The 13061-nt window shown below is 31.5% G+C and overlaps 1 protein-coding gene across 1 annotated transcript in view; it reads right to left on the bottom strand.

Annotated features, from left to right (window-relative positions):
* Nucleotides 1–6064: 6064 nt before the first annotated feature.
* The window catches only part of LOC127731132 (serine/threonine-protein kinase OSR1-like), a 30766-nt gene continuing 23769 nt past the window's right edge, over nucleotides 6065–13061 (bottom strand). The window contains exons 15-17 of the mRNA XM_052240059.1: nucleotides 12294–12362; nucleotides 11457–11515; nucleotides 6065–10339 (exon numbers count right to left, since the gene is read on the bottom strand). Coding sequence (XP_052096019.1) covers nucleotides 10253–10339; nucleotides 11457–11515; nucleotides 12294–12362 — 215 coding nt within the window. The 3' untranslated portion in view covers nucleotides 6065–10252. The remainder of the gene's footprint in view (nucleotides 10340–11456; nucleotides 11516–12293; nucleotides 12363–13061) is intronic.

Genomic DNA, 13061 nt, shown 5'->3' with positions numbered 1-13061 from the left:
CTAATACAACATTAGAATTGTTTTTTTTTATTCTTGGCTTTGAGTTCAAGAGTTATTTAACTTTGACCCTTAGATATAAGGCAATTTTTCACAAATCACGCTTTAACTCCAGTATTCCTTGACTGATTTCCTTCAATCTTCACATTAATTAAAGGAAGCTCCTTTGTGTTTTTTTTTTTATTATTATTTTCCGGTTTGTCCTTCCAGAGTTACGGAACTTTCATTGTTACATTTAAGGCAATTTTTCACAAATCATGCACTTACTCTATATTTTCCTGAACGATGTCCTTCTAACTTTACATTATTGTGGGGATTTATGAAACGAAGCTCCCTTTTGAAGTTTTTACATTTTCTGGTTTGTTGCTCTAGAGTTATGGGACTTTAATTGTCAGATTTTAGTAATTTTTTTAACAAATTGTACCAGAACTTGAATTTTCTTGGATTGAATAAGTGGAAATTTATATAATTGTTGGAATTGGTGAACATAACATACGGTTCGATTTTAAAAGAGGGTATCATCAGGCATGTTTTATTACAGTCTTTTTATTTGTTAATGATTAAATAACTTCAAAATATCCAATTTTATTCTTTTTCAGCAACAATTTCAATATGGGTGTACCGTGCGGTCTAAGCGCAGCTGTTTATTTTAATATAGAGAATAGAGTGTACCATAACAAATAGAAGCGTCAAGTCATATCAGAAGTAAACAATAATATCTCATTCCTTCTATAACCGTGTAATCAAGATACAATTTGTGACCAAATTGGCCCTAAAATGAATTCTTATTGAAATGTTCTCAAATTTGCGGAAATGAATCTTCATGAACTTTAATATATTACTAAAGTTTTAGTTGAAAATATTTGCCATTCATTGGTAATTCATCCATATAAAGACAGTAAATCCAGTAAAATGGCAAATTAACGAAAAATTGTGACAATTTGACACACAAAAACTAAGAAATAGTATAGAGCACAAGCGTTGACCAAAAAGATACTTGCTCAGGAAAATGTATTTTTATTTTATATTTATCTACTCGTTGACATTTTTTTTTTGGACAACACTTGTGCTCCAGTCTGATTTTGCCAAAAATCATCATGAAATTAGTTGTTTTAGCCAAAATAAGATAAATCGCCATTATGATATCACTTTAATGATATTACAATCAAATTGCGTCAACAAAACAAAGCTTATATTGTCCTTTTCATAAAGGCCTACATTCATTTTTGTCATCTGACAGGCCCAAATCATACCTTGTCCTTTACCGATTTTGTCTTTTCCCCGATTGTGACATTTTGACTGAGTATGGATTCGGATCGTTATATATAGTAATGTATGCATAACAGGAGAAGCTTACCCTGTCGACGCTCTAGGTCTCGCTCCTTATAAACTAAATGCGATTCCTCCAAGAGATGTTTTAGTTTGCTACCTTGTTTTGTTTTCTTAATCCATTAATGAGAATTGAACATCGGTAAACTACAATTGCCTAAACATGTATCCCTGCGAAAGATAAATAATGTCATCATAATGACCATTAACATACACATGATAATTTAATCACTTCACTATCATCAAGAATAGAAGTGACATACTGCAAGAAGTTCCTTTCTTGTCACACACTATTTGCGTTCTTGTTTTCTTAAATGCGAAAGCAATCTTTATTTTATGACAGCACACTCATCAATTGCATCTGTATCAACTATAAAGCTTTCAGTTAAGTCAGGATCGGCAAATCCTGGTGAGGAGACTATAGCCATAATGCATGAAAATGATGTATAAATCTTCTGTAATACATGCAAAATCCGAGAAATGGGCGTAGTCTCGGTATCAGTGGCTATCCCTGCCGGAGAGATATCGCGTTCCAAACAGATTACCTTTCTTGAGAACAACTCATACTCTTTAGCTTTCAAATTTAATCCGGCTGCTTAAATCGACCACACATTTTTGAAAGGTGTGCACCTGTGTGATCGAATGATCGCAGAACTATTAAAAGTATATCACAAAGATATGCGAGACAAATGACCCATTGTAAATAAATCAAAACAGTCTGCATCAACCTTTAATGTGTTGCCAGAGCACCCTTCAATAACAATGGCTAATTACTTTGAAATCGTAGTCTGGGTATTATTGCAAAAAAGTTTTCTGCTGCAGAAATTCCACATGAAAGATCGAATGTTGAAAATCAGGTGAATTCAGACAAGTGATCAAACGGTGAATATCTCTGACTGAGTTCAATTTCCTGTGGTGCATGCAATAGTGCATTGTCCAGTTTTTTTTCTTGCACGAGAATAACTGGAAATAATCAAGGACTCATGGACTGTGTGATCAATCCATTTTTCAAAATTCCAACAACCTCCTCATAAATACCTTTTTGCAGAATTTGGAATCTTCGTAGTGATTGTTTAATCACAGAAGTTGTATCTTTTTTCGTTGAATTACTTCAATTTTTTGAGTTTACTATGTTGTTGTGATCCCCTTGTTAAATCCTGCAAATCTGATTTTAGATCGATCCTTCCATATTTGTGTTGCTGGGTAATTTTCATGACTTACCTGGACAATCAATTGCCAAAAACTTTTTGCAACCTCAACCATTAGTTCTGAATCAAGACTGGCTTACTAAGTACTTCTTTGTAATATACACAGCTACCGCCAACTGGTGAAATCAATTTTTATTACATGGTCCAGTCCGGTCCGTCATAATTTGGTTTTCTGGGTTTTACGTCTGCCGACAACTTTTTCATTTTCAGTCTTTTTTAAGCTTGTGCATTTCCGTTCGCTATACACGATTCAGCACGGTTTAGTTTGTTGCAAGAACCTTTGCTCAAGAGAATTGACCAACGCCTTATAATTTTTTTTACAATCGGTAAATCACTTTAAATACCCCGAGCATGCCCTCTGACTGCAACTGCTAAGCACAGTCCTCTATTCTGCTCAGACCATTCATGTTTGTGTGAGCAAGCCTCAAATTTAGACTTTAAATCTAACCAAGAAGAGAAATTTGCTATCATATGTTAAAGGGATAACCTGGCCGATGAGTAGTTGGTTTGTCTCAAGTTTTGACCATCATGGGTTCAAAGTTTTCTATGAGTATCTGAATGGCGAGATTTTGTTCTTACAGAAACCACTGATGGTAGATTATATTAATCATCATCATTTACCTTTGGGTACAATTTGTCTTCAAATGACGACTTAAATTGAACTTTGATGGGTTTATCGTAATGCAATTTTTCACTGAACGTTGAGTTGCTTCAACTGCTTCTCCAGTTTTCTTATTTCCCATTCCATTTGGTCAGGTTCTGTCGATTGTTTATCAGTAGCATATTTACTCTTCTGGAAAGTCATAGTTTGAGTGACCGTCAATCAATTTGGGTTTAAACTGACTGGGATTTTTTGTTCCGCTCATTATGCTAACAAACTGCATCTTTTCATTGTTATCAGGAAATAATTTTTCCATTTCTATTAGTCAAATTATAACAGCAGAATTTCAGTTTTTTTATTCACCTCACTTTGAAAGAGTGTAGAAGAGAGGAGGCAAAAGATACCAAATGGACATTCAAACTCATAAAGTTGAAAATAAACTGACAATGACATGGCAAAAAAAAAGACCAAAAGACAACCAACAATATACCTAGATTAAAAAAAACACCACACAAAGTGTTTTGTATTATCACAACAGTTATATCAGATCATAAGATTCTATAGTTTTCTCAGATCCGACCTTTTATTTGGGATCCAACCAGTTATCGCAGATCCCAATGCTACAATTAAAATTCTGAAACGTGTATTGGAATCTGAGATTTATATCAAAAGGAACACTTGTTTTTTTTTCTATTTTTAATAATCTGTTTCGGTTCTTATATCTTTATAATACGTTATATACGATAACAAAACTCTAACTTTAATTTGTGCAAATATTTCTCCTTATTCACTACTGCTTGTGATCTCTTAAAACTCCGGACCAGGGCTGACAATATACATTTCTTTATACACAGTGTATACACCTAGTCTGTGTTTTACACAAAAATATCACCACTACAACTGATCGTAAGCATAATGTCTTGTTCAAGACTTACAGCCAATTGTTATCCTAGTGAACATTTAGACACTAATACTTCACGATCATCATTTGTCATCTCGATTAGCATCCTCATTGCAAATCCATTCAATGCAAGTTTACATTAAATCTACAAATATTATTAAACACTTTGAATAGGAAGTAATATAATGTCCATCACAATTTCGCCACAGCTTGTAACTTTTAATTTTTCTAATTTTACCAACTTTGTGCAGATGGCTTTTGGATTCTGAGTTGAAAATTTAAAGTGCAAGGAGAAAGTGAAGAAGAGGCTAAAATTTGTTTTGTTTTCTAAAATGCCTTTTGAATCGTTTATTAAGGCAAACATCACACTAATCGATTAACACAAATCAAGGTAACAAAAACAAATTATGAGGGAATCGCAGTACACATATATTTAGAAAACTTCGGTTGAAAGTCTCTTTGGGGAGGGGAAGGACTTAAAATTTGGGGTCTTGTTACAAAATGAAAGGCTTAATTAGGTCTTTCCACTTTTCGTGGAAAGACCTTTTGTTTTTCTTCAGATTATTTTTTTTTTCTTCTGCCGTCTGAGATGCTTTTTTGTTTAACAACATATCGAAAGGACTTTTTGGCCAATGATGTTGTACATTAATGGGGATTTCAAAACTCACCCTGTGTAACTGAACACTTATTCTTATAGGAGTTATCTCCCCGTGTCCCCTTTTTCTTGTTATCTTTATATCTCTGAAACCGTAAAAGATTTTAACAAACTGTTTTCACCAAATTGTTCGTCTGCTCTTAAGAATGGTTTGGTTCAATTTAACTGATGTGATTGGATGACATCTTATGGGAGTTATTTCCCTTTGAAAATTTAACATAGGTAATATGTTAGATAAATTCATACATTATAAGTCAGAGAGGCCTAAACTCTTTTGATATGAAGTCCTTGGTCCATCTGGAGGAAATTAAGGTCAAGGTCAAAGGTCAAGGTCATGTTCTAAATTTTAAAATTTGCTTGTTATCTTTATTCAAAAGAAACCGTAAAGGTTACTGATATGATGTGTTTGCCATGTAATTATTTACGATAGGGCGCAACTTCAACCCGTTTAAGTTGAAGTGTTTTGGTCAACCCTTATAGTTTTCTCCCCTTATGTATTTGAAATCAGCATAACACCTAAACCATACAAGTGAATGACCTGGGATCTTTCGATTTGAGATCACTGACTTATGACCTTGTAATTGAGATCAAGGTCAAAGGTCAAGGTCATGTTCTAAATTTTGATTTTGGCTTGTTACCACTTATTTTCAGAAATCTTGTAAGATCTCGACAAAATGTTTTTACAGAATTGTTAGTTGCGACATGTCGTAACACATACATTTTAGTTGAAAGGGTACATAGACATTTAATGGGAGTTTACGCCCCTTTTATATCTAATACTAGTAGTATGGTAAAATAACTCATTAACAATATATAGTAGAGGCCTAGTCTTTTGATTTGAGACCTTTGTTTCATGACCTTGAAATTGGGGTCAAGGTCAAAGTTTGATTTGACGTTCTAGATTTTGACCTTCACTTTAACTTTTGATTTAAACATAATAAACTCATGGGACTTTGTGCATTAAGTTGCAAGTCATATAACCTTGAAGAAATCAACTGGAAATGACCTTTTGTAAACCGGAAATAGCAATTTTTTGTACACATTTAATGAAAAAGTACATAGAACCATATATTTTTGGAATCAGTGTCAAGTAAACTATCAGATGAGACTGAATTTGACATTTTTCAAACCGGAAGTAACAACTTATCTCCCTTATTTCAAACAAAAATGTGTAGAAACCATGTATTTATAAATTCAACGTACAATAAGCTATCATTTGGCACTGAAAATTACATTTCTAACCGAGTTTTATTATTTTTGATATCAAAATATATTGTATCGGGTGGAAAGACCCTCAATTGTTCTCTGAACAATTGGTTTTTAATTTTTATCTATTTTTTCATGGCACACTGGATAAATTGAAAAAAGTATACTGAAGATTTTTTAAAGTTTATTGTTATCCTATGAAATGCAATGTAACAATAACAAAATTGACAAAGTAGCTTAAATATATAATGTCATTTGCTGGAACAGATCATTACTTTGATCAAATAGTGTAGCTTTAATATACATTGTAATTTGCTGGAATATAACATTTCCTTATTTGTTAAAATATACAATGTCGTTTGTTGGAATATATCATTACCTTAATTAGCCAAAGTAGCTTAAATATACAATGTCATTTGCTGGAATCAATCATATTTCTAATTAGACAATGTAGCTTAAATATACAATGTAATTTGCTGGAATCAATCACATTTCTAATTAGACAATGTAGCTTAAATATACAATGTCATTTGCTGGAATCAAACATATCTCTAATTAGACAATGTAGCTTAAATATACAATGTCATTTGCTGGAATAGATCATTACAATAATTAGCCAAAGTAGCTTAAATATACAATGTCATTTGCTGAAATTGATCATATCTCAAATTAGACAATGTAGCTTAAATATACAATGTCATTTGCTGGAATAGATCATATCTCTAATTAGACAATGTAGCTTAAATATACAATGTCCTTTGCTGGTGAAGATTACTACCTTAACCTTTGGTCTCCATGTAGGGTAAGCAACTCCCAACTCCCAACTTTCTGCTTTCACCATTTGTTTATGTGAAAGTCTTTGAAAGAAAAGAAAAACATACAAATACCAAACATTGCTCAATTGTAAGACAGAATTTGTACAGCAGATGTTTTCTGCTAAAATGTAAAATTTAGTCTTTTGAAATTCGATTTAAACATTATAAACATAGACTTAAACTTTGGGAAAACTAAGGATATTCTCAAGTAATTACAATACATGTTATTCAAGGCTTGGTTATGTCCAGCTATTTCAGCTTCTTACTGTCATCAATAATATAAATAATAACTATAAATGCATGCATCAATATCACACAGAATCAGATATAATTTATTAACTCGAATAAAGTTCAATCTAGTTTCAGAAAAATGCGTCGGATTTAGTTATACATTTTTATTTGGAGGTAGTTATTAGGCAAAAGCAACAGTCCCGCTATGTGACACACATATTCAAAGTTCACACACAACCAGATAAGAAATATTGCTCTCAAATCTTCAGTATACTTCATTTATGGTTTTGCAAAGCATTAAACAGAAAAGCATTTCCAGAAGACAAATGCCTTTACTTTCGTTAAAGCAATTTAAGAAAAAACAAAATTGCATCCAGGACCCAGGCTGCAGTCGAAGCTCTGAAGTTTATATAATCTTGATTAATTATTCATAGATCATGCTTCACAAATGGTTATCAATTCATCAAAGAATCTGTGTACCTTAATACTGTTTTCACTCTAACTTGCTGTGTACTTGTTACAAGGTAATAACATTGACAGATTCTGCTTAACAATTAATATTGAGTATACGTCACATATTTCAGTGCATTGTCATTGATAATTACTATTTTAAAATCAATGAAAATTGAGAATTGGCATCATTCAAAACTAGAATCTGAAGAAAAACTTTTACCTATAAAAAGATTTCTTTTAATTTTCTCAAGATAATGTGGTGCAAGGTTTCTAAAAAATATCTATATGAAATGTGGATTCAAATATGTTTTATATGGGAATGGTATCACTGTTTATGCAAGATTTAAAATTTTACATAACCAATGGGTAAAACACTTTATAAAGTTGAAGTTTGGAATCATTTCCTTAAACTGAAAAACTTTAGGTGTTATTTGAAAATATAATACTCTTATCATCCAATATCAACAACTGACTTCTTATTCTATTTGAAGATACAGAAAAATAGGACGACACAAAATTATCAAGAATCTTGTCAAATATTTACAATAAACAAGGTAAAAGTTAGGTATGAAATCTAATCACAAATTTTCTTTTAAAACACAATGTTAATTTCAATATTTTAATATATTTTAATGTTTCATATTTCCTAATTTATTTTTTGGCCTTTCAACAGTAATGCTTTTATAAAATTTCATAAACAATTTGCTGAATATTTTGATCAATTTAGTGTAACTTCAAGAGGAAAATAGTTCTGGTTTGATAATGGTAAATATAATATTGTGTATAATAGCATGAGATCAATATGTTATAAATAATTAACACATGACATTAGAATAACAAAATATCAAGGTTTATGATTCCTATAAAATGCCTTAGAAATAATAAACCTGTATCAATGTTCACCTTCTTGGGAAAATCAAAATTTTGAAAAACAAATTTCTATCTTTCTTTTGCAACAATCAGCAAAATGATGAGTTCTTTTTAAGTGAAGTCATTAGGCATGGTCTCCTTTTTGTGACCTCACAATAGAAATTTCAGAAGAAAGCAATAAAATTTGACATCAATATTAATTTTGGACCAAAGAAGACAGAAATCAAATGAACAAAAAAAAATATAATCAACTGGGCAAGTTAAAACAGACTAAGAGTTGGAGCAATATATATATATATCAAACAAGTAAACAAAAGTTTAAGCCATAAATTGTTACTAAAATTTATTTAGCCATAATTATCTGGAATGTTTCTATTTCTATACGATGAAAATCCCTAAGATTTAATGCTAAACCTGCAAATACTTTGATTTCACTTTTTATGTGCAATATATAAATTACTTGTGTTTTGAGGGTAGTCTATCATGCCATTTTCTCTATTAAAAAAAATCAAAATTCCTTATATTTTTCTACAAATAAATATAACAGAATTTCAATAAAAAAAAGTAGTCTAATTTGAAATTGAATTAAAAATCTATATACATGTATTGGCATTTTTGTCATAGTTGTAATTACTTGCTTTTCTCTATTTTCTAGGTATCTGGAAAAAAAATGTGGTTGAAACAGAACATATATATCTATCTTGTTATTGGTTATCACTAGCAAGACTGGAAAATACCAAACACTTCCAAAAACTTATGACTGAGACAAGCCTCAGGAGACAAGAAATCTTACCCTTGACTGTCTGAGATCTCTATTTTCTATTAAATTTCATAGATTTAGGATATCCTATAGACTCTCTATGTCTATATATAGACAACAGATCTATAATATCCATTCAAATGTTTTGGGGGTCATATAATAAAAATATGTTTTACTTGACTTTTAACAAATTCTTTAAAGTAATAACCCATTAAATAAACAATAAAGATCAGTACAAAGTACAGTACAAATTATAAAGATTGTTCTAGAATGCTCACTAGGACCAGAGGTTCTAGAATGCTCACTAGGACCAGAGGTTCTAGAATGCTCACTAGGACCAGAGGTTCTAGAATGCTCACTAGGACCAGAGAATATTCACTTTTTTTTCAGATGCAATATGTGCTTTATATAAAATCTAAGGTAACTTATTTTGCAACCATGCTTTTTAAAGACTAGATGTGTTGGAACGACACAAATGGCCCCGCTCACAAAAAAAAGTTTGAAGCCATTTTTAGGAGTTATTTTTATGAAATATTCAAAGTCCAAAGCCTGTAATTTCAGCAAAAATCAGAGGAGAGGAACCAAACATAAACTCAATCTGTCACTCTTCATAGTAGACTCACATACTCAGCTCAATATGTGAAGGTGTTTAGAAAAAAAGCCCATATAACTGTTATTTTCATGAATTTTCAAAGGCCAAAGCCTGTAATTTCAGCAAAATACAGCGGAACAGAACAAAACGTTAACTAGATCTGTAACTCATCACAGTAGACTCACAAACTAATTTCAGCTCAGCATGTGAAGGTGTTTTAATAGAAAAAAGTCTGTATAAGTGTTATTTTCATAAAATTTTTCAAAGTCAAAAGCCCGTAATTTTGGCAAAAATCAGGGGAGCGGAACCAAACGTAACCTTGATCGTTAACCCATTATAGTAGACTCACATAATATAAATCAGCTTTATATGTGAAGGTGTTTAAAAAAGTCTGTATAACTGTTCGTTACAGAATGACAGAATGACGGACAAGGGTAAACTATATAGCCCCAACAACTTAGTGGCAGGGCCATAAAAACTATCCCGTCAGAAGTCTTTCATATGCTGTTAATTGCAGTAGCCTCATTGAATGTAATATATTATTGTAAGTACATTATAACATGCAAACAATCCTTCTGAATTCTCTAGTCCTGAACAGTATCACAGATTATAAAATACTATCAAATGTTCCCTGTTACGATGAGGCCTCTAATACAGAAAGCTGGGCAAATCCTACCAGAGCCTTGTCACAAGGAGCTTCGTTTGGCCCACAGCCGGAATTCTACAAAATATACAAAATGAATTTGTAGATTTATAATACATAGGAGCTATATTAGTTAACTTTCTTAAATCTACCGTACAAAATATACAAATTAATTCAAGAGCTTTGACATGGTGCTAGATTGCTTTAGTCAAATGAGACTTAATTTGATCTGCAGCTTTGGTTCTACAAAATATATAAAATTCAAAAACCTAAACTTTGGTCACAAAAAGATTCCTCCATTTGAACTGATATCCCCAAAAACTAGGGGCGGTCAAAATGACTTCAATGGATAGGGACAGACATATAGCTTTGCAACAGGCCACCTACAAACCCCACAAAGAGTTGTGGCAAGGGCTCTTAACATGCAGAGAGCGTGGCATTCTTTAAACATGTGAAACTTAATTAAACATCCCCATTCTGACTCAATGTGGCTGTTTATACATCCTGTACAAGAAATATTGACAAAGGTTTTACTGGCAGTGGAAGGAAGACCAAGAGTGACCATATTTCAATTCCACAGTCACCCTTGAGGTCTTTCAAATAAGGATCATACTTCCTGAAAAGTAAAAGTCATCAATATTGACTTTAACCTCCATTTTGTCATCAGTAACAACATATCAAAATTAGAAATGTGTTGGTTGAAGAGTTCTCAACTTATTACAGGGTTTTTTATGTTATTTTTCAATCAATCAAGGACCCTAACTCTTGAACAGCAAAAGTGAAAAACATCAATATATAAATTGACCACTTATTTGTCATCAGTAACAACATATAAGAGTTTGAAAATCATTGGTTTAACAGTTCTCAACTTACTGCAGGGAAATAACATAAATAGTTATTTTTCAATGAATCAAGGACCATAACTCCTGAACTGCAAATACTCATTTGGTATCCAGCTAGAGTTCAACAAAATATAGAAAATTAAACTTTATCATTTACATTTACAGAGCATTGTACATATTTTTTAAACTGGATAACAAATTCAATCTATGGTATGTATAATACAAAGTACAAAACAGAAAGTAGATTTTCAAGGGTCGTCAGACAGAAGGTTTTTTATAATTAATAAATATTTATCATTTATTGTACAAACAAACCATGGAATGACTTGTAAATGAATGGTTGAACAACTTACCAGGCCAAATGTTATTGTCTTTAAACCAGTATCAATTATTTTCTGTAAATTAGCTGCAACTGTCAAGGTAAAATAATAACATTAAACAATCTGTCACATCTTATCATGGACCAATGAATAATGAAAAAATTACATGAGGTACAAAAAGTGTGCATTGCTAAACTTGACTTCTATACAATAGAGGAGACAATCTTTACTTCGTCATTTCCAGATTATCAATACCCTCTGTCTACATCCTATGGTGTTTACATTTCACAACTTATACAGTTTGTTAGAATATGTTCTTATGAAGCTAACTTTAATGAGTGTAACATTGCATTAACACAAAATATACTTTTACCGGGTTACATGTACCACAGACTTTACATTTTTCGTAAGCCTCTTATCAGTATATATGTTATTTGTGAAAAATGAATACTAGAAGGTATTTCTGATCCTATCTTACTTTTGAATAAAATTAAACTTTACAGATTTAGTTCAGTGTTCATATTTAGATATGCACCATCTAATATAGTTTTTTTTCAGAGGCATTGTTTTCTTGCCTGCTAAGATTGCTGCAGAATGCAAGAGAAGCATGTATTTTAGGAAATTTTGTATTGACATTTCAGGAATATTTAAAACTTAATTTCCTCAATTGCTTGAAACAAAATGACCATAAGTCTTAAACATGATTAAACAACAAAAATTAAACACAGACATATTCAATTCAACATAGAAGTATTTTAAAAATAACAATTGGCAAACAAATCAATAAATATAACCAAGGACTAGTGGCATTTAAACAACTAGTAAACTGGTAGATAAAATTCATTAGCCAAAATAATACCTAGTACCTACCAACAATCATATCCTTGCCATCTACTAAACCCGCTTCTACCATTTCTCTGGATACACTATCAGCAGTATCTATGGAAACACAAAGAAAATAATTACATAACTAAATAAAATAAAAGTTTGCCATTCTTAAAACAACACATTTGATATTTAGCAAGTTTTTTTTTTAAAGAGGGCACAACTAGATATGTCAATAAATTACAGCTAATTGTTTGTAACTACAGCACACTAATCTGTAACTCATGATTTTACAACTATATACCATTCATTATCTTCAAGTATTGCAGATAAAAGGCATGGACATGTATAAGTCCATAGAAAAAAGATGCTTGGAAAAAAGTCTCAGAATTTTCTCTAGCAATTGAAATAAACGATACACCCGTCACGTTTTCAAAGAATAAAGTTTAATAACTTCTCAATGTCATATCCGAAATTTATAATAAACTAAAGGGAGGTTATCATAATAGATATAAATCAGTCACCAAAGTTTAATGAAAACTGCTCAAAGCACTCTAAGGATATTGTCCGAAAACTGGAAAAATCCCCCTTTTTTTAATGAATAAAACCCCATAACTAGTAAACGTAAAATCTGAAATTTATAAAAATCGAAAAGGAGCCTACGTCAATAGATATAAACAATTTGCCAAAGTTTCATGAAAACTGCTGAAAGCATTTTTGGGTTATTGTACAAAAACTGGAAAATCCCCCCTTTTTTAATGAATAAAACCCCATTACTAGTACACGTAAAATCTGAAATTGATAAAAATTAAA

This window comes from Mytilus californianus, unplaced genomic scaffold, assembly GCF_021869535.1.
Source record: "Mytilus californianus isolate M0D057914Y unplaced genomic scaffold, xbMytCali1.0.p SCAF_2, whole genome shotgun sequence".
Classification (NCBI taxonomy): domain Eukaryota; kingdom Metazoa; phylum Mollusca; class Bivalvia; order Mytilida; family Mytilidae; genus Mytilus; species Mytilus californianus.
This window is presented reverse-complemented; position numbering and strand designations above follow the sequence as displayed.